The following is a 27,884-nucleotide window of genomic DNA, read 5'->3' on the forward strand; positions in this document are numbered from 1 at the left end:
GAGCAAAATGCAGCAATATCTGGAGAAGGGAGAACGTGCAAGTATTTCTTATGAAGTACTTCCTTCTCCAAGTCCCACAGGAACTGCATTACTTCAAAATCACCTTAGAGCGCTGACTCCCATTTATCAAGGCCATCCACAATTGGCCCACAGGGTGAGCGGCAGTCAACCGTAAATCTAGAAATGTCAGATAAGGCAGCGTATACAGCACTTCTGTTACCAATTATGTCTTAGCAAGCTTTGATACATGTAGTAGTTATAGTCAAAGCAAAGAAGGGAATCATGAAGCAGCCAATACCCCGCTGATCTCAGCAACCTCTGCAGTTAGTTTCAGCAAGGCCTCAAAATGACTGATCCAGATGGAAGGAAACTCTCCATCCAGGGCCGGATGGAGCTTAGTCATGACTAGTGTGGCTTCATTTTTCTTTCTGCTGAACAGTCTGTGGTGACTACTGGATCCCCCCCCCTTATATTCATAATCCCAAATCCTGGTGCATCACGACATGGTGCTGCTCCACAGCCACAGCAGGAAACGCAGAGAATGGTAAGCGTAGCAGCTTTGCTTCTCCCCACTGAGAGTTTTGCGACTTCACAAGCAATCCATAATCATCCTGTGTTAATGTGAATTCTTTGTATGCAACAATGAAAGGAAAGGAGGAACAGCGGGGAAAGATGCGCATACTGATACAGAGCCAAATTTTAAATTAAGACATGACTACAGGGTGCGTTGCTGTGTCTGATCACCATCCAGGATGCCTCAAGGAGACACACATGAGGAGTTGATGGGGACATTTGCTTGTAAAGAGCGCCACCTGATGGTTGCAGCTCGTCCCTGCAGAAAAAAAATAAAAAAGTAACACTTGTAATCTGATATTCTTTTTAAGAATCGGGTGGAGTCTCACGCAAACAGCCGGGCGGACACCCCACTGTCCGTGTGAGGGCTACACCTCCGTACGCGTGTGTAATATCCTTCTCAACAAACCATCTGTTTCAAGTGTCAGGCCGATGAGAGCGTTTCATGCGACTGTTGTCTAAAGCTGAGTCGCGCAAACTGTGGCGGCAGCTTCTTAGTGGCCGGCGATTTCTTAAAGAAGGTAAGACGTTTAAAGTTTAAAAACGAGGCTCTTTCTTTGAAATTAAAGTTGTTTCTAGAGAGGTGTTGCATTTGTAAAGGATTTAGCCATTTGTCAAAAGAAAGAAAAAAGCAACACCACCAACATGGTGGCGTCTGTGCCATGCGTATTCCTCAGTAGTCCATGAGGAAGCGGTGCACATGGTCTGAAAGGAACCAGGAACAATCCGGCTGATGCAACATAACCTGGGAGCATCTGAGAGCAGCTACTGTACTTTTTCTATTCATACCAGCAGAGGAGACGTTAAAAGTAGCCGAGGGGGGCGCGAAAAAAATCTCCACTGACGATGCACTGATAGAGGGAGAATAATAAGAAGTTTTGTGCGGTTGTTTACAGTTTTAAAATACCGAGTTTGAGCGTGAGGAGAAACATTGCCTTTTATAGCGCCACAGAATTTCAGGAGTGTCATTTTCACCAGTGGTGTGGGGTTGAACTCACGCGAACCCACACTGTACACAAACAAAACGTCTTGCACATATTTAGCATTGTTATATGACTTAATGAAATGTTTTATTTTATTATGAGTCCAGATCCAGATGTTAATGTGGCCAGATAATAAAGACGTTGATGAAACTTATGTCTTAACAGCCTTAGAATGTATTTTGTTACTTTGTGAAGCTTTGGGTATTTCAATTAAATTATCTTTTTGCACAAAATATCTTTTTGATCAATTTTTTTTCATGCAGACAAATGCATGTTGGCCCAATTTTGTGAACATCTGTAAACAATCCCTGTGTGTATAATAAGTTAAACATTAATCATGCAGAGTTCAAACTGAACAAATTCAAATAAATACTCATCAGTTCATCTGAATCAGTTTCACAAAATCAGATCCTGTTGATCAATAGATGTCCGACAATATCAGAATATTAAAAGCAAAGTTGACAGACGGATCTTTTCAGGCTAAAGAGGCCAAATTTATTTCATGTGGTAATTGTTAAAGTTTTGGTCTCCATTTTTTCTAATGTGTCTTAAAACTACTCAAATTCCCACATGTACATCTAATGTGTCTCTGGTCTTTGTGATCATCTGATTCTTACTGGCCAGGAACAGAATCCCTTCCTAATGCATTTCCAGTGTAAGAGACGTGCAAAAATGAATTTCAACTTCTTAGCCAAAGCTAACAAGAGGCTTGAGAAGTCTGAGTTACTCAAATAAGATTGGTATCTTTTACTGTGTTACTTTCCCTGTACCTGTAGCTCAGCAAGAAAACACTGCAGAAAAAAAAACTCAGGGAATCTTTCAGTACACTTTAGTAGATAAAGAAAAAATATAACCTATCCTTTAAAGATCTGTCGTTTCAGAAAGTCACCAAGAAAACTGTTATAATTATAAACTTAGCAGAATAAAATAAATCTTTTTTTCCGCACAGCTGATAATTGAGTCCGATGTAAAATTTGGTAGCGCAAGTTTGATCTCAGAAAGGTCTTTAGTGCATCCAGTCAGTCCATCTGCTGATGTGATAGCGAATGGGCTATTGTGCTTTCTCATGTTTTAAGTCTGCTACACTGTACACTTTCCTGATTAAATAAAAACCAGACATAAGGTTTGAAGAGCAGTCGGGGCAACATATTAGGCTAATATTGGCTACGTATGTAAAACCCTCCATGTATGTTGATCCTCATTGCGCCGCCATCATTCACTTTAATGAGGAGGTGTTCACTTCTGTTCTGGTGTAGCTTTAAGCTTTAACACTCTTTCACAATGTACTTTTTGACCTAACACTGAAATCTTGTGACCATGGTAAAACAGTAAAAGAAAAAAGTCAGTGGTTTTATTATAAATCTGTAGTGATTAGTGTTTATTTGGGGCTCCGTGTTTGCACCTGAGTTCAGTTTGGAAATGAACAACAATTTTGTCTGCAGAAAAGTTAGAAAAGAAATGTAAAAATTACATGTCGGCCAATTAGGCTCAATAGTCTTTGTTAAACAGATGCAAATTAATTCAAACAAGCATTTGTGCATTTTAAATAACCGGTGTGACCACCTGCCAAATTAATAAATTAATTTTTTTTTTTTTTTTTTCTAATATTTCAGAGTAATTTTATGGGCATTGTGCCAGCCAGTGGTCAGACACTGCAAATCAGGGACACCTCAACTTTTTTACAGCACATACATATGTGAGTATGTAGCTAGAAATGCCAATCAGAAATGTTTCGGGGATCAATGCTCTTTTTGCTTTTTTTTCTGTCACTCTGACTTTTATAACTTAATCTAAAATCACAGAGCGATGAGGGAGGTACAGAATGTAAACACTGAATCAGAGAGAAGCCTGCAAGGTCATGTCAGCTGAGCTCTAACAGGGGACTGGTTTTTTTTTTTATTGTTTTTTTTTTTGACACGGCACCTGGCTTTCAACCAGGGTGTCAACATCTCACAATCTCCATCACGCACGATACTATTATTGGCTGCCCTTCGTATGTGTGAGAGGCACTGTAGATTATACGTACATACTAAAGGTTACTAACGGTCATCATATGATGGGTATCATGAGGATTGAAATAGATATTTTTGTGCTAATATTTAGCACAAAAATAAATAACATTTTCACAACTGCAGGATATGGACTTGAACTAGTCAAGTGCTGCGGTGTCGATCAATCGTGTAACATATAGTTATGCACAGTATGTGGTTATGCACAGTTACAGTACCAGTCAAATAATATATGAGATATTCAGGCCTCAGTGAACATTAATCTGTGTGCGCCATGCAAGGAGGATTGAGGATTGTTTTAGTTTTAAGTCTAAGTAATTGTCTTTTTTTTTTCTTCCATAAGGGCAATAAACATTACATGGGTATTCAAGACCGACTTTGAGGCCTGTGAAGGTATGAACATCACAGTACAGCTCAGAAAATAGTAGAAGCAGTTGTTCCTTTTCCAATGGATGTTTTTGTCCTGCGTAGCTTTAATGTTACAAGGTCATTGTGGCCCTAGAGGTGCCACTAAGGCCTAAATCCCTGGAAAGGAAAGTTTGTTTGACTGGTGTGAGCTGTCTGTTTTATGATCGCCCTCACATGTCACTTTGTTTGCTCCATCCACCAGTTACACCACCAGGGCAGGTGGGCTTTTTGAAGTGCTGCTAAATACCCTTCGCATGCCAAGTGGAAGCACGGCGGTTTTCTAAATTGGCTCTGTGCCGCCGCCGTCTTTTGAATTCATGCAGGGGGGAAATTGCAGTCTAAGACAGACGGCAGCATGTCTCTGATTCATGTGAGAAAAATGTCAAGTTGCGAACTCAAATCTGTAGATAATGTGTTTTCCCAGACACAGGTGGTTCTGCAGGTGTTCGTGTGTTGCGTATGTAATGGATGCAACATTTGCAGCATCATTTGCATTCAGTCAACACAAATAAGCAGGTCCAGTATTAATGACTGAGTGCACGTCAACTATATTATAAGAATGTAATGTTATCTTTGACATCACTTTACATGGAGAGAATCAATGCTTGTGAATCCAAGTCATACTAATTTTTAAATGTGACCTCAGATGTATTTTCTACATATTATATTTGAGTTGTGATTGAGGTCTTATTGTGGCTGTGGCTTGCTTCCTCATGCGTCATAGTAAATAATAAACAATGTCACAGCTATCTTAAAAGACATTTGAAGGAGCAAAAGTATTTTGCCCACGGCCAAATAGTGAAGTGCATGTGACTGGCTGCTATTCCAAATTCACCCCCATGCCTCTGTGTGTCATGAGCAGATGGTGAGTTCAGTGATTGGCTGAGAAGAGGGCAGGGTCCTTTCCTGCCCACCCTTTTTTAGCTCAGCCACTAATGTCACATCATGTGCACGCTACAATATATGCCTGTGGTGAGTCCTGAACCTCTCGCTGTTCTTGCCCCTTTTGCCCGGGCTGCGATGTGACAAATGTTCTCCCTTACGCAATGTAAAAGGACATTTTTTTTTTTTTTTTTTTAATGCCCTGTTTCTGTTGACAGTTTTGACAGATGTGAGAGGTGTGTGTTAGTTAACAGATGCAGGTTTGAATACACGTACATTCACAAGGGGTTGTTTTGGCTTCCACAAGTTGGTCCAACCAAACTTTTGGCCTAATGAAATGTCTGGCACCAACTGTCCCGGTCATCATAACCCAGACAACAGACAGAACAAAGCTGTTCAACTACAGCTATGGCTCATTCAGTCCTTGAACCTCGTTTTCCTGGAAAGAATGTTTTGCACAAATCCAAACTGGCTGATATGTAGCAGGAATACTCCTCTGCGCCTTCATATTCGCAAAGCACATGATTAATTTGTCTCATTTGATTTTAAAATTCCTAATACAGGGCAAATTTATAATCAGCACCCTAAGTCTTTTTCATTTTATGTAAAATGACTGTATTCCTGCTGTAAAAGGGTGAAACGGAACACAATCAAGTCACATTTTTTTGAGCCCTCTTGTGTTCATGACTCGATGATAATCGATAGCGGCTGCCAGAGTCAGTCAGTCCCCGTGCCCGTGGAATATGGCTGTCGTCACAGCTGCTCTGAGAGTCTGAGTCCTGCGGCCATGTGATGTGTCACTGTTCTATTTGTGAGCTGGACACCTGAATGGTTTGTACACTAAGAGGCGTCTGTGTCACGTGCGAAACCACCGCATGTAAACGTCTCTCTCGGCTCTGTCCGTCTGAAACATGGACCATTAGTCTACAGCTGCACTCCGGAGAAAGTGTTGGAGTGGATTTATGAACTGAAAGTAGAGAAACTGAGATCATCAGTGAAGACAGAAGATCCTGTTCTGTATTGTGTTGTGATTGTGAGTATTTGTCTGTATTGCTGGGCAGATCTATATCTGTCTCTGCTGTGCTGTTGTAGAAGAGGCTTTTGGAAATTGGATCTTGGACGGCCACGATTTTTAGAAGACATCACAATGTAATTTATTTAAGAGATAATGCTGTTCTGGAATGACTGGCAACATCATGGCGTGGTGTACCTCTTTGTGTTTTCTCATTACATAATAACAGTGAGATATAAAGCATGACAGTGTCTGGAAACAATAATGGTCATGTGATTGTTTGGCATGTTTCTAATTGATGAAAGAGAAGTCATCTCAAGCAGGCTCCTCTGCTGTCAGTCTAACCTGCAGCAATCAAAATTAATAGCTGATAATTGTAATTAAGTGAGTGAACAACATATTGCATACTGACGACAAATATGTTAATTCATGTCCAATCAGGAGCTGTGTTAGTACCAGTAAAACTTGTATGAGGGTATGCAGATTCAGCACCAGTGAGTATGAAGCTGACTTTACCCGATTTAGACGTAGAGCCCTGCTCCCACAAAAACAACCTGATCAGAACCATTTTCTAAGCAATATAACGAGAGGGAGCCACACTTCTACAAATATAAATGGGTAGTATATATTTTTAATCGTTTGACAAAATTTGATAAACTAAAATGTGTGTTCGTATGAACATCCTGTGGTACTCATGTGGTCCAGTCCATGCTAATAGTATGTCGTACTACTTTAGGTGTGAAGAAGTCAGACTCGCCCGCACGTGTATGTTCATTTCCTGTGTCCTGATACAGCTTGTTGTGTGATCTATGGCTTATATCAATGTCAATCTGAATTTCAGCAACAACTCTTCATTGAATTAAGACTTTGTATCATTCTTGTGGATGAGGACGAATAAGCTTGTGCGTTACAATGGGTATACGCCCATCAAGATGCAAAACACACCGGCAGTTATGATCTCGTCTTGTGATAGCGTCCAGATTCTCATACCACCGTCTTCTATGTCTGAACACAAAGTTAGCAATGGAATTTAGGAGTGTCTTCTTTGTAAATGCTGACTGTGGGCTGTGGCTCAGGTGGTAGAGCAGGTTGGCCCCTGATCCCTGAGTAGCTGGTTCAATCCCTGGCCCAAATCCAGGTTGCATCAGGAAGGGTATCTGGCATAAAATCTATACCAAATCAAATAAGTAGATGGTGACCTGCTTGTGCGACCCCTGGGCAAAAAGCTTTCATTTAAAAAAAATTATACATGCATCATATTATACATCAGCACTTTGTAATTATTGATTTATTGGTATTAATCAAACAGAACCTCAAAGATAGATGCATGTTTAACAGGAAGTAATACCGAACTGGAACAGCACCATAATTCTTTTTCTTTGTCTTTTTACACATGCACAGTAATCTCAACACTCCTATCCTGTTGTGCCAACAGGTAAAGTATCTGCTGTAGAGCTTTCGGTACAGAGCGCCTGCCAGGATGATTCTGGCGACATTAAAAGGCATCGGGAAGCAGCTGCTGCGGGTGAAGGTTGTGGACTGTAACACAGACGAGTCCCGCTTGTGTCGATGCCTCAACACGTTCGACTTGGTGGCCCTGGGTGTTGGCAGTACGCTAGGCGCTGGCGTCTATGTGCTCGCTGGTGCCGTAGCCCGGAGCAGCTCTGGGCCTGCCATCGTCCTCTCCTTCCTCATTGCTGCCCTGGCTTCTGTCCTGGCCGGTCTGTGCTACGCCGAGTTTGGAGCCCGTGTTCCCAAAACTGGCTCGGCTTACCTCTATAGCTATGTGACGGTCGGAGAACTGTGGGCCTTTATCACGGGCTGGAACCTCATCCTCTCTTATGTCATTGGTGAGACACTTTAAATCAGGAAGGAAAGGAGTTGGCCGCTACACCAGATATTGCTCAGTTTACATAAATACTCTCCTCTGCACAGGAACTTCAAGTGTGGCCAGAGCATGGAGCGCAACCTTTGATGAGCTGATTGGAAAGCATATTGAGGAATTTTGCAGACGGTACATGACTATGAACGCCCCGGGTGTCCTGGCAGAGTACCCAGACATATTTGCTGTCTTCATCATACTCACTCTGACAGGTCAGGAGCAGCTCGGATAAATCTTCTGTTTCATCTTTTTTTTTTTCTGTTATAGGCGTTCATCTTTCACATTGTCTTTTGGATTTGCTTGCAGGACTGCTTGTATTTGGAGTGAAGGAGTCAGCATTGGTAAATAAAGTATTCACCTGCATCAATATACTGGTGCTGCTCTTTGTGATCATCTCTGGATTGGTCAAAGGAAACCTGAAAAACTGGAGCTTGAACCCTGAAGAAATCCTCAATGCCACCACCAACTCCAGCCTCAAGTGGGTGAAATGAAACGCTTATTCCCAAATTGTGAATTCCTAATGATATGCCAGAGTTTTAAACAATCAAATGTTTTTTTTTGTTTTTTTTTTCCCCTCCAGTGTGTCGGATTCCTTACCATCAAAGGAAAGTCTTGGTGAAGGCGGCTTCATGCCTTTTGGGTTTTCTGGCGTCCTTTCTGGTGCCGCCACCTGTTTTTATGCCTTCGTAGGGTTTGACTGCATCGCCACTACGGGTGAGAGGAAATATATAATAAATACCCTGATAATCAACACACATGAGCCCCATCCTCCTAACGTGTGCAGTTATTTTTCCTCCCCAGGAGAAGAAGTGAAGAATCCCCAGAGGGCCATTCCTGTTGGGATTGTGGCCTCGCTCCTTATCTGTTTTGTGGCATACTTCGGCGTGTCCGCAGCCCTCACCGTCATGATGCCTTACTACATGCTGGACAAGAACAGTCCTCTGCCGGTGGCCTTTTACTATGTGGGCTGGGAGGGAGCCACTTATGCAGTGGCCGTTGGCTCTTTATGCGCCTTGTCGACCAGGTAAGAGGCTCTTCTGCCTCTCAGCACGACAAGTCAGAGAGGACTTGTAATTATTCTGCATGCATTTTTAAGAGTGAATAATTCATGTCCAGTACACTGAGTGTAGAATATTAGTTTACTGTATTCTCTTCTGTTTAATTTGGTTGTAAAACCCTTCATGGATTTTCATGGGTACCAGATGACAGATTGTGGAGCTGATCCACTGAGAGGGAATCTTGTGTATGATTTCTTTAAAGTAGATTGCTATGAAACACAGCTGATGATATTATTTAATGCTGTTACTCCACGGACCCCTGTGGAGTTTTTCTTTGAAACAAAGTTTCTGTTTACACTGAGTTTACGTTTACTTACTGGAACTGTGTGAATTCATGAGGTTTAACAAAAGTGTTGAATACATTTCCTTCATCAGAAAATATTTGCATTTTTGTATTGTTTATATTCATGTAACATACTGGCTGTCATCTTTTTTTGTGCTTTGTTGGGACAAACATTGTGTTTCTTGGTGTGTTACTGTACAGCCACCTGTACATCAGTGGAGCAGTGTGAAGCCATTGGCAGGAGTTCTTATCGTGTCACCTGCATGCATGTGTGTGAGAAACTGTCTACGCCAACATTGAATTCTTCATTTACACATACTGTACATACTGTATATACCGCTACATGCACATACAATGCGTACTATCATGCATATACATACCTACAGCCATGCACGTACATACACACATGCATATAGAACATACACATACATATACAGTGGGTCCAAAAGTGCGAGACCACTTTCTCATTCACTTGAATACATCGAATATATAGCCTAACACTGACACAGTATATATGCGTTAAATTTTGGCGTTGATGGCTTCTCATTCACGTGCGTCCTCGTGCATGAGAGCAAACAAAATGGGCAGCGACACATTAAAACACTGCTCCATTGTGTCGGTGGTCTAACACCACAGGTTATCTTGATTTTTAGTCTTTTAAGGACTAATTTTAGTCCCAAAAATGTGGCTAGATTTTTTGTAAGGGATATTATGATAGCTTAAGCTAATTTGCAATGCCTTGGATGATCTGTTTGCCAGATGTATGTGGACACACAGCTGTTTAATTTTTATTTACTTCTGGTCTGGGGCTGTTTTTTTATTGGTTCCAGTTCCAGTTAAGGAAAATCTTAATGCTACAGCAAACAAGTAGCGTGCACAGAAGTATGCTTCCAGCCATTTTTATGGAAGTCCCTTTCCTGTTTCAACATGACATAAAAACATTCTTTTCTATCTTGAGTTCAGTGTAGAAGAACATGACCTTCAGAGAGCCCTGACCTCAACCCGATCTAAGACCTTTGGGATGAATTACAATGCTGATGAATCCCACAGAAGTGCAACATTGGTTTCTGCTTTAGTGGCTGAAAGGGAGTGAATCTTAAAAATCTTGTGAAAAGCCTTTCCAGAAGAGTGGAGGCTGTTATAACACAATATATGAGATGTTCAGCAATCAGGTGTTCACATACTTTTTGGCCATGCAGTGTATATACATAGAGCAATTATATAAAAAGGAATTGGTGTGTTTTTGGTTTTTATTTGCTATTCTTAATTTATCCAGACACCCCTGTTCTAACCATGTGCCTTCACTTGCACGGCATGCTTTTTCTCTCTCTCCCCTACTAGTTTACTAGGCTCCATGTTCCCAATGCCCAGAGTGATCTGGGCCATGGCAGAAGATGGCCTTCTCTTCAAATGTTTGGCTAAAATCAGCCCACGAACCAAAGCCCCTCTAACAGCTACAGTAACATCAGGTGTTGTGGCAGGTGAGGTCACCATCTAAACCTACTAACTGGTCGGGGTTCTTGTCAGAGCCCTAAAAGACTCTTGGTGCACACGGCCTCAGCACAAGCACTCAGCCAAAACCAATATGGTGACACAGAAAAAAAAGATAGTCCTGCAAATTTAATATTGTTGCCTTGTAAAAATCTGGCGGCGTAACATCCTCAGTACAGCCTGCTGTGTTGTTTATCAGGATGTCAGGCTGCAGAGAGTGGCTGCAGTTGAGGCCTTGTGTGAGAAACCAGGGTTCAGGAACATTTCTCCAAGTTATAATTCTCTGCCTCCTCCTCCTCCTCCTCCTCCTCCTTCTTCCTCCTTCATCCTTGGCTTAGTCTCCTTGGCTCCATGTTTCCGCTCCCACGCATTATCTTTGCTATGGCTTGCGACGGTCTGCTCTTCTCGTTTCTGGCACGTGTCAGCGAGAGGAAGACGCCCATCATCTCCACCTTTGTGGCAGGGCTTATGTCTGGTAGGTAGCAGAGACGAGGCCAAAGGCAACAGTGCCACCTTGTGGAAGGAGGATGGTGTGGGGTTGTAAATGAATGGAGCTGTTTTTAAAAAATTTACAGATTTTCTAAAAATAGAAAAATGTAAAAACTCTGAAACTATCTGCATTATATTGTGGTGAATGTGCTTTATGATTTTTATGACTTTATTGATTAACTTGAAGGAGTCTGTCCTCTTAATGATGTGTGTTCTTGTCCTGTGTGTCCTGCAGCTGTGATGGCGTTCCTCTTTGACTTGAAAGACCTGGTTGACCTCATGTCCATTGGCACCTTGCTGGCCTACACTCTGGTTGCTGCCTGTGTGCTGGTCCTCAGGTAGTCCTCATCTCTGTGCTTATACATCCCGCCTAAGCTTGACTGGCCTCTAGAGGATTACCAGGCTGAACAACACCATATTTGTCCATCCTCAGACTGAGGAGGAAATCCCCAGTCAGAGGTCAATCAGAGCAGTTAATCTAAATGTGTGTGCAAGTGTTTCAGTTTCATTTTTTTTCTAGATGACTGATCTGAGCTGTCGGTGATATGAAAAGTAGTCTTCAAAGACAGGATCGTAGAGTCTTTGAGGATGAGAACAGACACTGAGAGTTTATCAAAGTTCAATATAATTTTAATTATTAACAGATAATAATTTAGAAGCTCCTACCTCATCTATCTCCAGCCTTATTAAAGTGTGTCAGCCCAAAATACAGTTCATGTATTTCATGCATTTCATGTAATTTACGCATATTACAGTAGATTACAGTGATCCTAAACACTTGTAGCATATTTAACATAGAAAACAGCGGTTTTGGGAGTTGAGGTTTTGACTGTCTGTTTTGCCGTCTGAAGGTACCAGCCTGAACAGCCCAACGTGGCGTATGAGATGGCCAACACTCAGGACGAGCCCGAAATCGTCGAGACTTACAGCGAGGGGAACACCGACATGCTACCACAGCCGGAGGATCGCTTCACCTTGAAGAATCTCCTGTTCCCTTCAAACACAGAGCCGTCCCCGCTGTCTGGCTTTGCTGTCAACATTTGCACTAGTATACTTGGTGAGAGACAAGGCCAGAGAAAACTGGGTGAAAGTGCCTGAATAAGTCACCTGATCACTGATACAGTAAACCATCTGATGTTCTCTCTTTAATGTTTTTTTTTTTTTGTTTTTTTTTTAATTATTATTATTTCCACTCAGGTGTTCTGGTGTGTGTCTTCAGTGTTGTAGCTGTTCAAGGAGGGCTGGCAACCTGGTCACTGAGCGTCCTCAGTGTTATCATGCTGGTCTGTCTGATTCTCACCTTCATTGTGTGCAGACAGCCACAGAGCAAGACCAAGCTCGCCTTCAAGGTAGTGGAGTGTGTTCTTTCACCCAAGAGTTAAACAGCTAAACTTCTGCACTGTGACCACTTTAAAAGCACAGCACAAAACAATTAAAGGGGGATTTGCTGTAAATGACTACACATCTTTTACACTGCAAATTGTGTTTACTTGACATTATTGCAGACTGTTTACAAAGTACACCATAAGTTTTTTTAATTGGTTGCATTCTGTTTGGTTCAGTTAATTATTTAAATCAAATTGCAGGAGCCTGAAAGTTTCTCGAATTTAGTTTTCCATCAAAGTGAACACACGCTAAAACATTTTTCAGGCAGTAATGAGATGAATGGAACACAATGGCTGCTTGGAAAATATGAAATAACCTTAAATGTATGTCAAGGCTTTTGAAATTTATTTGGAATAAATGCAAAGTTGTTCATTTTTCAAGTCCATTGGCTATAACCAAATAAACCAGGCTGAGGTGTTTCCCGTCACTTTATACTCCGAGTGTATCTTTTCTGTCTAAAGTTGTAATGTTATTACTCATTAAATATGCACACGGCTCTCCTCACAGGTTCCCCTGCTGCCCTTTATCCCAGTCATTAGTATGTTTGTCAACGTGTACCTGATGATGCAGCTCGACAGAGGGACCTGGCTGCGCTTCACCATCTGGATGGCCTTAGGTGCTTTGGATTTTTGACCAACAATGTCAGATATTATCTCTTACTGTCCTCGTGCTGTTAAAAATGAATGTATCTTTGTGTAATCATCTCTACGCCATTTGTAGGTTTCATCATCTACTTCGGCTACGGAATCCGAAACAGCGCGGAGGCAGTGTTGACCAGTTCTGACGCCTACCCGCCAAACTGCACAATAAAAGGAGAGCCGATGGGCACAGAGAAGCAGGCCTTCTTCCACAACACACAGAACGCCACCGGAGACGACGACGACGACGACGAAGATTCCTGAGGAAACGGGAGGTTCACTAATCCACTCTGGCTCCAAACATCGACGTGTCAAACTCTCAGAAATAGCTACAAATCCAGGGGATATACAGTATGGAGACCTAATATGCACCTGTTCCCTCAGAGCTTTGAGTTGATTCCTAATTCCAACCAAATATAGTGTTTAATTTGGTAAAAGACAAAAAAAAGATAAAAAAAAAAAAAAGAGAGAGACAAGATGAATCTCCATACGTCTGAAAACCAAGATTTTAGCTCAAAAAACAAATCAAGCTGTGGAGAGCAACCAAAGGCAAAACCACAGGTATGACGTTTTTTCAAGGTATGTACAAGCTGTACAGTACAAATAATCTTTTAAATTTAAAACTTTATTTTGGTTGCTTAATCCACAGTATATCAGAATGATATGATGATCCCCATTCTTTTTTTTTTTTTTAAATAACTTATTTGAACTTGAACTTTTTGAGAGTTCAGCTTATGTTACTGCTCTCCCTCCTTGAAATTGCTCAACATTTCTGCATGTTGGCTGTTTACACAAAAGACCTTAAATGAATTACAAAAGCTTTTTAATGAAATTAGGCTCATCTTTTCCTTTGGCAAATTTGCTCGCGTTTGGCAGATGTCCTGGTAAATGTTTGTCACTCGTCTTGCTGCATTAGTAGGCACAGTGCCGGCTACTGTGTCCAAATCCCATGAAAGATTATTTTTTAAATCCGTATTCTTTTATTTCACACTTTAATTAATTGCATTAATTAAGAATCAGCAATTAATAATCCTCAAACATAGCTGAGAATCTCACTGTATCTTGAGTGGCTTTTGTGAGACACCGCACAGTTGTAGATTTGCCTTAGAGGTACAACGGTGTGTGGAAACAATGCATTTTGTTACTGAGGAAAGATATAGACAGCTGTACCTATTTTATACATTGACTATTTAGCAGAGAAAAACACAACATAGTGTTATATATAATCTGGTACACTACTTTCTTATCGATATACTGTATCTCTCCCACTCTCTGTGAAAGGGTTGATGTTACTGGGATTTGTCTTTGAGCTGATTGAGGGTTTCCTCATGGCAGACATTCACCACACACACCAGTGTTGTCTCCATCAGGGAATTGCACTTTTTTTAACCAGTTTAAAAAAAAAAAAAAAAGCTGCTAATGTGAATTGATTTATCAGATACTTTAGAGGATGTATTTTAAGTGCCTATTTCCCAAATGAATGTTGAGCCTTTCGGGGTATTTCTCTAAAACCAGCTGCAGTTGTGAAATATATATACTGTATTGTCTGTATATAATGTACACTTTTGATTTTGAAAAGCCTATATTTATAATATATGAGAGAAATTTAACGTTGCGTACCATTTTCACTTTTTAGTTTGCATACATCCGCACGGGATGAAGCACCGAACACCTTCGGTTTCCAAAGCGAAACTCACTCGCTTTCATTTTGAGAAAGCCAGAAAACTCAAACTGTGTATTCAGAAACATATCGCACCAACAGTAACAGAGTACCTCATGCAGTAATATGTCTGGAAATGTATCAGACAGATGTTATTTACTGATTATGGGAATGAGAGCTGATTGTGAGTGTGTGCAGATTCCCAGGGCAGCTAAAATCTGAATGCAACACGTCGAGTTATGTGTGTTCACTAAAGACTGGAAATGCAGCGGGGTGAAAAATGTCTTCACTGAGTCCCTTTTTAAATGAATATGATGCATTATTTTTGTCGCTCTTCATGCTCCATAGAGAGAAAACTATTGATGTAACCTGAAGCCAAATTCTGCTCGACGTAATTGGATTATATGTGAAAACAGTGATCTATTTATTGACAGAGCTGCTGTAGATTTTTTCTATTGATAGCATTGAACTACAATTTTAAAACACTAGAGGCTTTGTAAATAAACTTTGTTGCATTTTAAGTTACTGAAGCAGCATTTTCAAACAAGATTGAGCTGCATAAAATTACAGTTTTCCGTGCACTCATTTCAAAGTGAAACATATAAGGTTTGTTCTTTATGATAAAATCACATGCATTATAACCTGAAATGTCAATTTCCACATTTTACTTTGTGTCTGTTTTTGTAAATACAGTTTTGATTTTGCTTCAAAGTTACTGCTCAAGTTACTAACCAACAGCTTTCATCCAAAAAAAAGCATCATGTGAAGAAAATACACTGATACGAACTGTGCAGTATTGTAGCTGTTACCAGTAAATTTGATGTAATGTGTTTGTTTGAAAGAACAGGGCAGAGACATTCATCAGGTGAACATCATCTCCCTTTATAGTCGCACAGTTTCACTGACACTGATAATGTCTTTTTCGGTAAAGGTGCTGTAGTTACATGAAAAGTCGTGTCAGGCTTCATCCAGTCGAATGAAACCGCAAACAGTGTGACTTTTTGTCCCTGACACTCTGTTGTATTTAAACATTTGCATGCTGAACGAAAGTATTTTACATATAAATTGTGCTGCTAAGTTATAAAAACTATCAGAGCAGTGAGGGTCAGCTGTTCAGCGTGTGTTGTCTTCTTATTGGTTGCAGTTTGTATAGTTCCTGCTGTAAATAAATCATGCTGAAAGTTAAAACCACTGACTTTGTCTTTTGATTTTTCTTTAGAGAAATTAGGTGCGCACATCCCACCGGCATGTTACATTGATAGTTTTATAGTGTAGCTATTTCTTTCCTGTTTTTCACTGTGTTCAGACAAAATTGTATTTTTGTATTAATGATTGAATTAATGAATTCAGATTTCATGGTAATCCATCTTTTGATGAAAAGATTTGTTTGGATTGACTAAAAAAATTAAATTAAAAATTAAAATCCCATGCATATTGTGGACGGTGCCTAATTGACAGTTTTGTCCAGTTTCTCCTCCTCCCCCTGCTACAAATAGGCCTATTACTACTAATAATGGAATTTTATTTATGTAAAGTTTTTACACTTCAATGCAGATGCAGTACACTTTTGTATAACGACCTGAATAAATATCTCACCTATCTAGAACACCTGGATTTACATGGAACATCTGGATTTACTTATTTCGTGTATGTTCCTTTATGTAGCTATAGGTTAAATAATCGATTAAGGTAAAATAAATTGATCATGTCACCTGCAGGGGGCGACTTGAGCTCATGTTGACATGGGCGTTGAGTCTCCTCTCCTCTCCTCTCCTCTCCTCTCCTCTCCTCTCCTCCCCCGTTTCCCGGCGATGCTGCAGACTGTATGCTCTCCATCACGGCTCGAGTTGGATGTGTCGCTCCTCCTCCTCCTCCTTCTTGTCCTCTTCATCGTCCAGCCCCTCTCCGGCGGATTACCTGAATCTAACGGTAAGGACATACCTTTTCACGGCGTCTATTTTGTGTGTGTGTGTCTCTCTCTCTCTCTCTCTCAGTCTCAGATCAGCGGCAACGAGAATTGGATTTATTGACACTGCTGCATCTGCTGGAGAGACTGCGGATGATCCAATTATAGGAGGTGTTTGTATTAACGTTGTTATTTTCAAGCCGGCTGCTTATTGTCTCCCTGAGTGTAAAATCTAATATAGCTGTTGCATACTGTTAGGCTGAAAAAAGGTATAGTCTGACCAACCACTAAAGGTGGGCTGAGTGTGTGTGTGTGTGTGTGTGTGTGTGTGTGTGTGTGTGTGTGTAAAAGGGTCAGACCCTGTAATATACACGTTCGTTCACCTGTATCTTATGTTTGTGTCTCAGCCTGTCCTTCCTCTTTCTTTCTATTTTTCCTGCTTGAGGATCATGTGTGTGGAAGTACTTCACATTTAGAGACTGTGAAATGAGGAACGAGGCAGGATGAGCTGAATGAATGGACATGAGTGACCACAGTCATCCACAAGGCCTGAGTCTTGTTACATTATGTAAGATGTCACAGTGAAGTGCTGAGGGACCCTGTGTGCCAGCACCCACAGCCGCCGAGGCCTCAATTACCCAGAGATGGAAGCTGAGTGATGATACTAATTTAACACAAAAGGCGTCGATATCACATGTTTGTGCATTAACATAGGAGACGTTTACATTTCCGTGTCACATTAACATTTTGCCAGCGCGCATGCTGCTTCTGCACCTAGTTTTGCTTTCACAGCCTCAGAGGCACACCCCTTTCCTACTGTTTCAGTTTCTTTTAACTCACAACAACAGATGATCTTATTGTGAGCTTTGGTTGGTTGCACAAAGAAGTCAGGGCCACCGAAGCATTAAAATGGGGAGGGGGGGGGCACGGTGCCTCCATTTTCATTCATCCTCAATATTTCATGAGGATTCCCGTTTAAGCATCAAGTGGAGCTTGGTGGACAAATGGGGGCTTTGATCTCTGCACGGCTTCAAATGTTACTGTACGACTGCAAAAAAAAAAAACAATGAAGGAGCTTCTGTTTCACTGAGGAAAAACAAGCTTTTTCAGCGCACCCTCACACAAGCGCTCGCACAAGGAAGCACAGATTTCACTAGAGGCCCCGATGAAGGTCTCGCCATCATGGTGCGTATCAGGAGGCAGGTGGCAGAGTGAGCTGCTGAACAATGGGGGGATGGGGAAACATGCTCAGGGAAGCGTGTTGTAGGGGCGAACATAAATTTCCTCAATCTACCTCGTGCCATGCATGGTGTCACCACAGGAACGATGTCAGCTGTTGCAGCAGCAGGAAAAAAAAAAAAACACGAGAGTAAAACAAGCAGGGAATGTGAATGAAAAAACAAAGGGATGGAAGTGACGGGGCCAGTTCAGGAATGAGTCTGCGTGTACAGTAGAGCTGTGGGAAATTGGAAATCGGGGTGGCTAAGGTGAAGCGATGAATATCTCTTCAGTCAATCAGGGTACTTGTGCTGCACTTTTTTCAGTCAGTCAGTCAGTCAGACTAACAGCATCCTGCTCCTTCTCGCCCAGACTGTGACGCTCAGCTCTCCAGAGATTTTGTGCAGAGAAAGAGGTTAAGATAAATTAAAAAGTTTAATTATCCCTGTAACGCTTTTATTTCATCCAGCAAGAGAGAGTGTGAAGCAGAAAATGATGAAATGCACTGGGTGAGAGAGCCAAAATAAAAACACTCAATCGAACATAGCAAAGTAGGGCAGGTGCACTCAGGTGTAATGCATTTCAGATTACTTGAAGCAAACTAGGTTTCATTTTTGTGGTTCTGCAAGATGTTACAAGGTATTATTGTTACATTTTACTGTTGTTGGTTGTTTCCTTCTTAGATTGAGAATTTCCATATATACTGTCTGCACTCCTATCACTTTAGATTTTAGATCTGAATCTGTATCATTTCATTAACATCTCATTATACAAACAAAAAAGCAAAGTTTGAGAGTTTGAAAGCCACATCCAGCATTCCACCACTGTGCTGATAAATGCTGTTTGAAGCACTCTTGTGTCTGTGCAGTGTTCTGCACTGCATTGATTTCAAGTTGGAAATCAATTTAAGGGATGGAGAAGCAATCATGGCTGCAGCAGAAGCAATCCTGTTACCAGATTGCAGCTTCACTCTTTGAAACAAGACTTCATTTATCCAATTTGTCATCTCTTGTCATATCTGTCAGGCAACATGCTTAATGTAAAAATCTTTTTCAGAGGTCTATCAGATGTTTGGTTTCCCAGAGGGAGTTTGTACCATATAGTACAATGTGTGACCTGATAGGGAGGCAGGGGAGAGGCAGGTGTAGGGGAATCTGATTCCCTGGTCTCTGTTCTGCAGTGCAGGTGCTGAGGCAGCATTTAGTGTAGTGTAGTGTTATCCTGTGCTGCAAACAGAAACTTCTGTCTTTGGAGCCGCTTTACATCCTGTTAAGTGTCCTTCCAGACATACAAAGGTGAGAAGACAAGGAAACTTGTTAGGCTGTGTATGGTCTGTAGTTGTTTTTGTAGTAGGCTATGTATTTTCGCCCTTTGTGCTAAACATGTAGCAAACTCTGTTTTCAGACAACAGCACAGATCTATTTTCATTAGAAGGGAAAAGAGAAGCTGTTTCCTGCTGTGTTAGTGAATTCATTAGGATATAAATGGAGGGCAAAGAGGTGAGGTGGAGCAGTTGTCAGTTTGGCTTCGTGCTAATCTTCTTATGAGTCAAACATGGACAAACATTCGCCAGTTTAGTTCTTCTTTCGCCCCAAGCTAGTTTTTGTTTTTGTTGCTCTTCCATTCATTACTGATGACATCCCTTTTAGCAACAAGAATCTCTGCATAACAGAAATAAAACCTATTTTATCTCCAGCTCTTGATGTTGGGAATGAGAGGGTGGGCACAAAAGCTATCAAGGCCACTTAAGTAGAAAACTACTTTAGTGGAAAATATTATAATGAAAAACAGAGACAACAGGTGCTTTTTCTTTACTTGGAGGTTAATTTATGTTACATAGCTGAACTTGACAACCAGAGCTGAATAATGACTAAATGTAGCGATGTGGAAACTGCATGTTTAGGTGCTTTTGTGGGAGAGAGTTGCTGCCTGAGATCAGAGAGTCTGTCAAGGTTCTCCGTCCTGTACAAGAGTCCACTGACAGAAACGATTATGTTTTTTTGGCTGAAGAGATGGAGGGAGGCTGCAGAGGTTGGAGCACCAGTGGTCTCCTCTAATTTACAGTATAGGCTTAATCAGAAACAAATGAACACACCTGCTGGCTGATAATAATTGCTCATTATAGCGATTAGTAAATATAGCTCTTTTAGCAGGTAATGAGTGGCCATGTTGTAGTACAATGTGCACAAAGACCCAAAACTGATTTTGACAGTCTTGAGCTCTTTGAAAGACTTAAGAAGCTTCCCCCTAATGATCTCAGCAGGGCAAGTCAGCCCCACATGGTAGTGGCAGTTTTTTTCCAGCCTACGGTTAGACATCAGTTAAATTTAGACTGACTTTGACAAGTTCCTCTCATGGTGTGCAGAGATCATGTGATCTGGAGCTAATAGTGCATTTTGACACATTAAACAGCCTGTTAAATTAAGGTATCAAATGCAGATGGAGGGAGTAGGAACACAAAGAAGCCAGTTCTGTGTTGCTGCAGGACGATAACTTTCTATCTTTGGTTTATGTTAAACCTAGTTAAAATCAGTGCAGTGGCTTTAATAGAAACGTCAGAATGTAAGTGGAACTTGTTGTTTGACCTCAAGGGTTAATGGGATTCCGTTAGCAGTCTGCTCTCCTCTCTGGTCCTCTTGATAAATGATGCTCTACCTTTATGGTATTCTTCATGTATAATGGGGTCAGCTTTCAGTCAGTGAAGAAAAGGATTTTGACAAATAATAAACCGCTAGAAAGGTTTGTCCTAGTTTTACGTTTTGTTTGCAGTCATACATTTATGGTGTACATGTGTGTGAGACTGTGTTACATTGCTCACAGTGATATACTCTTTTGAGCATATGATTTCACTAGTTGAGCATAGAATTCAAATCATAAAATGCACTTAAAATTAGTAAGAAGCCATTGATTTTATTTCATAATGGAATTTCCTTTTTTAAATTGATTTCAGAACCTTGTCTTTTGAAAAAGTAAGGCACAACAGAAACAATAATTGTTTTGCGCTTTTCAGAGGGGTGCTGGGCTCCCTGACAATAGCTCAGCCTCTCAAAAAATAAATAAAATTAATCCTTTCATATTTCGTGCCTTGTCAATTCAATTCATAGTGACTAAGAAACTGAAGTGTCATTTGACTGAATGAGATTACTCCTGTCATCTGTCATTTTGTTGGACTTTTTATTTGGTATTTGTTGTTTTTATACAGGATAAGGAGCCCAGATGTCATGAAGACCCATCCTCCAAATTAGACATGGTATTCAACGTTCTGATTACTGGCATACCGGAAGGACATGGGAAAATGAGTGCTTGGCTCCAGTTGTGCCACTAAGACTCCTTGATGGGTAGGCAGGGCAGACTTTTTCGTAACTGATGCCATGGATGATTGATTTTTAAAGTGCTCTTGAGGGTGCTGTAAACTCAGAGCTGTATCGCAATGTGCGAGCGCGGAGAGCCCTTCAGTGAGGGGGAGTTAAGGAACAACAACCAGCAGGGTGGTGTGCTGGCTGATGGCGATGCCAACGCTAATGATATCCGGATGGAGGATGGTGGGAGGATGGGCGATACCGCCACTCTATCAGGGCTGACGACTGAAACAGCGGAGCAGGACAAAGTCATCATCTGGGGGACAGACTCCCAGTGTGATGACCCAGAACTGGCTGAGTTTGAGATGCTGGAGTGTCAGGAGCTGGAGGCCTACCTTGTTGAGGAGGGAGAGGACTTTGTCGGGCTCACGGACCGAAAGGAACTTCTTGAACAGCCGTCATCATGCAGCAAAGCCATAGCAGAACATACAATGGATAATAAGAGCAGGGAAGAGAGGAAGTCCTTCCTGCATGGTGCCAGTGAGCAGGAATCCTGTGCCTCTCATGTCTCAGAGAGTAAAGAGGTGTCCAGGACTGAGTTAAGCTCTGAAACTGATGTCTTTGTGTCTTGTCTTTCCACCATTTCAAGTATGGCCACTGCTATGGACACCGTTGGCAAGACCCAGACAACAGACTCCTGGCATGCTGCCTCTGGTCCTTACTCAACCATCTCAGAAGACCTGACTCTGGCTTCCCAGACTTGCAACACCGTCTCTGAGAGAGGCACTGCAGCTCAAAGAGCCGATCATCCCTCCCTCTCCTCTAGAAAAAGCACAATACATCAGAAAGCTGTGGACATTAATTTGAATTCAACAATTAACTCAGAGGATGTTGGATCGCAGGCACAAGTGAGTAGTGGCGTTGCTCCATGTAAGGATGTCACTGATGAGCACAGGAAGAATAGCAACCAGAGAAACATTTCAGAGGGAGATTGTGATCAAGGGAGAAGTACTAAGCACAAGGCTTTACCCGCCACAAAGAAATCGCATGAAGAAAGCAACACGAAAATGGATAAAAGCACACAAGCTGACGAGGCCCCTGATGTGAACCAAAGCCTGCCCAAAACAGGTACAAAGGAGACTCAGTCGTCAATCCAATCCAAAGCCATGAAGAAACAAGGATCATTTGATAACTCATTGAAAAAACAAAACTCTTTTGACAAGTCTTTTAAAAAGCAGCCTTCATTTGAGAATACTTTAAAGAAGCAGCTCTCTTTTGATAACACTGTAAAAAAGCAGGGCTCTTTTGAGAACACCGTCACCTCCAGCTCTTCAAGTCTGGAGAGGAGGAAGCCATGGGGAAGCCCCAGTCGACCAGCAACTCCTACTTCCTCTAAAACTACCTCCTGTTCGCCCAAGAGACGACCACCTGGTTCTCCAGCTAAGGTCCAGGGCATCAGGGCACTGAGCTTGGAGCGTAGTGACTCCCCTCAGAGAGGTTTAGGTCAAACAGTCAAGCCACCAGGTAAGATGCTGTTGAGCAGTGGCATCCCCAAACCTGTCATGCCTTCGCAGAGAGAACATGAACCCAGGAGGTCTTCCTCTCCCCAGAAGCCTAAAAATGTCCGACCGAAAATCATCACCTATGTTCGGGCAAGTCCTCCAGCAAAACCTCAAGTCACGGATGCCCCTCATGAAGCCTCTACGAACCCACTACGATTATCCTCTTACTCCAGCCCACCAGCTCATAAAGATCCAAAGGTTGGTCCTAAAGCTGCACCGGTGCTATGTTCCTCCAACCTGCTGTTTGACAAATATCGACAGGAGATGCAGAAGGCAGGGTACCATCCATCAGGCATGGCTGCGACAGGGGTAAAACCTCCAAACAGCGCCATCCCTCAAAGGCCGAGCGGGAAGTCAGGCAGCTTTCATGAGGATGTGCCAGAAAAATATCTCCAAGAGGTGAGAAACTGACTTTTCATTTGACATACTCACATGATATAACTGGATATAGGTTGAACCGACACAAGTGCAATAACTTTACATGCTGGTAGCTTGATACAACAGAAAGTTATCAAAACATCTGAGTAATGCAAAAGTTTTAACAGCTTAATGCAGGGAGGAAAAATTGTCAATTTCACCTATAAGTGCAGTGCCTGTTGAAACATGTGCCTGTCAGTTGGGGCTGATTGCTTGGCCTGTGTTAATCCAGCTTGAAGCTTTCTTGAGAGCATCATCCAAACAACTTCACACTCGACGATGCACTTCCCCGGGTCCTGAGCAACATGCCCTGCAGTGTGTGTCGTCAGTTGGTATCTTTTTGTTACTGCTGGAGTCGGCTGCTCCTCTTGACTCTGATAGTGTCTAGTTCACAGCGTAGATAGTGCCGTTGCAGTTGAGTTTCAGCTCTAAGTTGTCTGGGTGCTGCACACACCCTTGTTGTGTAGATCCACCTAATTCTACCCATCAAGGAACATGCAGAGCAGCGATGTTTGAAGCTTTCTCAAGAACTGTACATCCAAAAAACTTCACACTCAACACTCTGAAGTCAATTGGATGAGCCTTGGTCAAGAAATTCGAAATTCCTCGATTTTTAGTTAGATGCTGCATACCCCTTGGTCATGTATCAATACATATAAATGTATTGTATTTATAATATATTTTGCTCAGTTTTAGAGTGCATGTGCCTTTCCACAAATTTAAAGAACAAAAAACAGGATCAGTCACTCCCAAAGAGAAGATTACATGTGTGAAACTGCTTTGACTTTCTAAATGTGCTAACAGAAATTCTAACAGTAAATATCACATTCGCTAAATACTGGAGAAATCACTGTCGTCCACTTTTATCAATTTATGAGTTTTCTTCAATCTAGTTTATCATTACATTCCATATTGTAGGAATCACAGTTGTTGTGAAAGACACTGACTGTGTTGGTAATGTCCCTCACCAGCAGGTTTCTCAAGAAGGCGGCAGCGTCTACCGATCACCCAGATCCCTGAGGCCTCAGCTGGGGTTAGGGGCAGTCACCAGGCAGCCTGCAGCCAAGACAAGAGTTCAGCAAACAGGCCAAAGGTCAACCCTGGCCCCAAGCCAGTCTGCTCAGGCTGCTGGAGTATCCACCCAGGGCCACCAGGACTCTGCAGGTGAGATGGTGATCAGCTGGTGTAAAAGTGAAATGTAATGAAAATGTCATTTAAATGAGAGTGAAAATTTACACACTGTGTCAGCACATGATGTCAGAATGTATGATTTGTCATCAGAGATAAGAAGAGGAAAATAAGAGTTTCCTCATGTAATATAATTCATTTGTCAGTGGGATTAAGAGCTTCAAATATGAGAACACAAGAGCACATTCGACATGCTGCATATTTCTGTGCTTATGCTGTAAAACAAAGAATGGTTTTAAGCCATTTAGACTATTGTGGGAAAATAATTTCATGAGAGCTTTCTCCTCTCTCTGCATCGTTTGCTATTCTGAGAACATCCCGTCGTCTTTGTCGCTGTCGAGCTGCAGAGAAGTTGTCTCCTTTCGACTTGCTTAATGATTATGGATGAGGCTTGGCTTTTGGCACCAAAACTCTTTGAAGTGCAAAGCATTTGATAGCAATGTCACTCACACATCCTTCTAACTTGCACTCCATATTTCTCCCTACTCACATTATGAGTTATAATCTACTCATCTTCCACATACAGTATGATGCTCTCTTAGTCTATTTACTGCCATTTCACCACTGATTGAAGGTTGTCTGAGATTAGTTATTTGTAATGGCGAGATTAGAGATTAGTGAGATTAGTAAAAGCGACACATCCATTTTTTATTCGTCAGAACAGATATGTTAGACAGACTGTGATTGCTATCATTTATGTCAGAGTAAATAATGTAACATTGAAACAGAAAGTGCGGCCCCAGTCTTGGTGATTAACCCACTGATATTGTGATATTGCATATTTTCCCATCTACCTCCAGGAGAGCAAAAGAGGTCAGGTCCAGAAACCACCCCCAAGGGCCTCCTGCTCAAACCAGGCCAGTCTGGTCTCCGTCCTCCAGGCTTCTCCGCCCTGCCAGCTGCCCGTCTGGCCGCCTTCGGCTTCGTCCGCAGCTCCAGTGTCTCGTCTGTGTCCAGCAACCAGTCTAATGACAGCAGTCACAGCGATCCCTGTCGACCCTCTCAGCGTGAGTCACTCTTCAGCATTATACAGTTTCTACTACTTCATCTTAAACTGTGGCTAAAAAGAGCCTCAGACAAAAATATATCAGGCATCAGACAGACAGTGTTCTGTCTGATTAAAAGGATATTCCAGATTTATGTTTCACAACTACATCTCCTTAATACTTCAACCGGAAAGTTGTGGCTGCCCCTGCTCTCCTCAGTTACTATAGTAACAGCTACTCGCTTTGTTCCATTTTTCATTCATTTATCACAAGTAGGCGCTGAAAGCTGCTGCACCGCAGAGGTTTTGATGAAGAAATCCTAAAGTCACCCTCCGCTGCTGCGTCCCCTTCTTGCTTGCGAACTGCAGCATTTTATCTGGAACAAATCCTGGCGCTCACTCCTCTCAAAAAACATCCTGCCGCCGTCATTTAGATAAATCAAAAATTCAGTTGACGAGCCGGTTATGTCTGTGTGTAACAGAGACATAAGAAATGTGTCATAACAAATTCGGAAGTTGTCAGGTACGACTTATTTTTTATTTAAAGCCTTTACTGAATACAGTATCAGCAGCATGTGTGTGTGTGTGTGTGTGTGTGTGTTGTGTTGCAGTGTGGAGCCACTGCAGATTCATTTGTTCATAATGCCGACTCAAACCAACTTCTGGCTGAATGTGCTTAGATATACTCTCAGAAAAAATCGTATTATTCGTCATTAATTACTAATAAAACATCTTTATAAAATGAATTCAATCTGCCCAAAGTGGTTTGCACAGGCACAAGTGCCTCTACTCGACTGTGCAGATATGACGATGGCTTAGCGCTGTCCTCTGCTCAAGTGTCACCACATTTGTTCCACTCTCAGACAGCTGACTGCTGCCGTTCCCTGCTCACTGCTTTTACTGTCGTCTTCTGACTGGCTGGATTCAAGGGATTCCTCGCGCTGCTGGTGCAGACAGCGTCCTCAGACTGGAAAAAAAAAACAAAAAAAAAACAAAAGTAGAAAACAGCTGTTGTCTCATGCAGGGTGCGCCCCCCAGCCTCAACCACAGTCACTGCTTCACATGTCTATGGCAGTCCTGCCTTCCCTATTTATAATCCTCAAAATGAGAAAGTGATGCCAGCGCTGGTGCACTATGTGTCAAAAACAGAGAGTCGGGGTGTGGTATGACAGGACAATCTGTGAATCTGTTTTTACCCCAGACACCTCCGGCCCACCTCTCCCCTGCCTTGTGGATCTCCACCTCAAACCTTCCCTACACTCAGGCCAGATAATGGTCTCTCTTTCACACTATCCTTCCTAAAATGCTCCGATGTACACTTTACTGGGTTACTTTGTCCCATTTTTAACACTGATTCTTCAGAAAACAACCACAGCTCGAGATGATAACCTGCAGTCATGTAAGTGTGTCCTACTCTGTCTGTCATTGGCATTGTTGTCTTTGTTTGTAGAGCTGTTGTTCAATTTGTGAGCCAGTTCCTTTCAGCATAAAAAAAAAGGGGGAAAAAAAAGAAAAATTGTAATTCTGCTTGTGCTGTAGTGAATAGATGGGTGTCTACCAGAGAATAAAACACTTGGGAGCAGTTCAGACAGCATATACATGACTGGCAGCTTGCATGGCAGTGTTTCCCCTTCAGGCAGTTGGCTCAGACAGCTCTATTAGTATGCCGTATGCCTCGAATGCAGCCACATTTCACCGGGGATGCACTCCAGTGAAACGTTGTGACTGGGAGTGAGTACATCCCTTCAGATGCCATAATGAACATAAGGTCGCTGATGACATATTGAATTTATCTGTCTGGTTCGCTCAGTGGGAGAACACGGTGTGCTCATGTGGCTGTTGTTCTGTGTGCTGCCTTGATGGCGAGATTCAAGAGTTGAAGTTGTTTGTGTTTGGAGCTACAGTGTGTTCACTTTTTGAAAGACACTATTTATTAGTGTTAAAACAATGATAATCAGTTGACTTACAGAAAACTGATCATTTCAGTTGTTTAAACATTCATTGTTTCCAGATTCTCATATTTGCTGCTTCTCTCTGTTGGTCAGACAGAACAAGCTATTTAAATGTGTCCCTCATCCCTATTTTCTGACATGTTGCCGACATGGTGCAGCTACCAGTTACTACATACTTCACAATCCAGCTTTAAGCTTTGCGTATCAGTTCCACGTGAGACTTCACAGCAGTTTAAGCAGCTCATATCTCTGTGGCATGTTATAAATATTAAGCCTCTTTCCATGTGGATCAATCCCATTCCTGCCACGTCCTGCAGGAAAAAAAAAACCCTCTGGTGACTGCAAAGGCCCATTTTGTTTTTTTTTTTAAGTCCATCTTCTCAAGAGGAGGTCAGATAAAAACTGTGAGATGTAACGGTGCAGACGCATTTCAGCTTCACTGTACAAGACTTTTCTCCAAGAGCTTAAAAACTTCACTTAAAACTTAAAAGCTTCATGTCCAGTCCAGTTAAAGTTATTTCTTGCCTGAAATTCATTTGTAAGGGATTTCCCAAAAGTTCACATTAGTGTCCTACTGCAGTCTTATCCTGCACTAAATAATTG

The 27,884-nt window shown here is 41.9% G+C and overlaps 1 protein-coding gene across 4 annotated transcripts; it reads left to right on the plus strand.

Annotated features, from left to right (window-relative positions):
* The first annotated feature begins 942 nt into the window (after window positions 1-942).
* LOC111224406 (high affinity cationic amino acid transporter 1-like) lies at window positions 943-14,506 on the plus strand. Of its 4 annotated transcripts, none has more exons than XM_022748877.1 (12): window positions 943-1,094; window positions 7,269-7,717; window positions 7,803-7,961; window positions 8,056-8,227; window positions 8,330-8,463; window positions 8,551-8,773; window positions 10,432-10,571; window positions 11,306-11,408; window positions 11,922-12,127; window positions 12,268-12,419; window positions 12,964-13,072; window positions 13,177-14,506. In XM_022748877.1, the coding sequence occupies exons 2-12, from the start codon at window positions 7,348-7,350 to the stop codon at window positions 13,356-13,358; spliced, it is 1,950 nt and encodes a 649-aa protein (XP_022604598.1). In that variant the 5' UTR covers window positions 943-1,094; window positions 7,269-7,347; the 3' UTR covers window positions 13,359-14,506. The 4 variants fall into 4 exon arrangements, with proteins under 4 accessions (XP_022604598.1, XP_022604597.1, XP_022604600.1 ...); XM_022748876.1 differs by having other exon boundaries at window positions 7,303-7,717; XM_022748879.1 differs by lacking the exon at window positions 10,432-10,571 and adding an exon at window positions 10,920-11,056 and having other exon boundaries at window positions 7,303-7,717.
* Window positions 14,507-27,884: the final 13,378 nt, after the last annotated feature.

This window comes from Seriola dumerili, unplaced genomic scaffold, assembly GCF_002260705.1.
Source record: "Seriola dumerili isolate Sdu_G_001 unplaced genomic scaffold, Sdu_1.0 BDQW01000134.1, whole genome shotgun sequence".
Classification (NCBI taxonomy): Eukaryota; Metazoa; Chordata; class Actinopteri; order Carangiformes; family Carangidae; genus Seriola; species Seriola dumerili.

What these genes read in the sequence shown, in the direction of transcription:
- LOC111224406 (XM_022748877.1), top strand. Translation starts at nt 7,348, where the DNA reads ATGATTCTGGCGACATTAAAAGGCATCGGGAAGCAGCTGCTGCGGGTG. An exon ending in TGACTGCATCGCCACTACGG is followed by an intron (nt 8,464 to 8,550) that starts GTGAGAGGAAAT and finishes TTTCCTCCCCAG; the next exon opens with GAGAAGAAGTGAAGAATCCC. An exon ending in AGACCAAGCTCGCCTTCAAG is followed by an intron (nt 12,420 to 12,963) that starts GTAGTGGAGTGT and finishes CTCTCCTCACAG; the next exon opens with GTTCCCCTGCTGCCCTTTAT.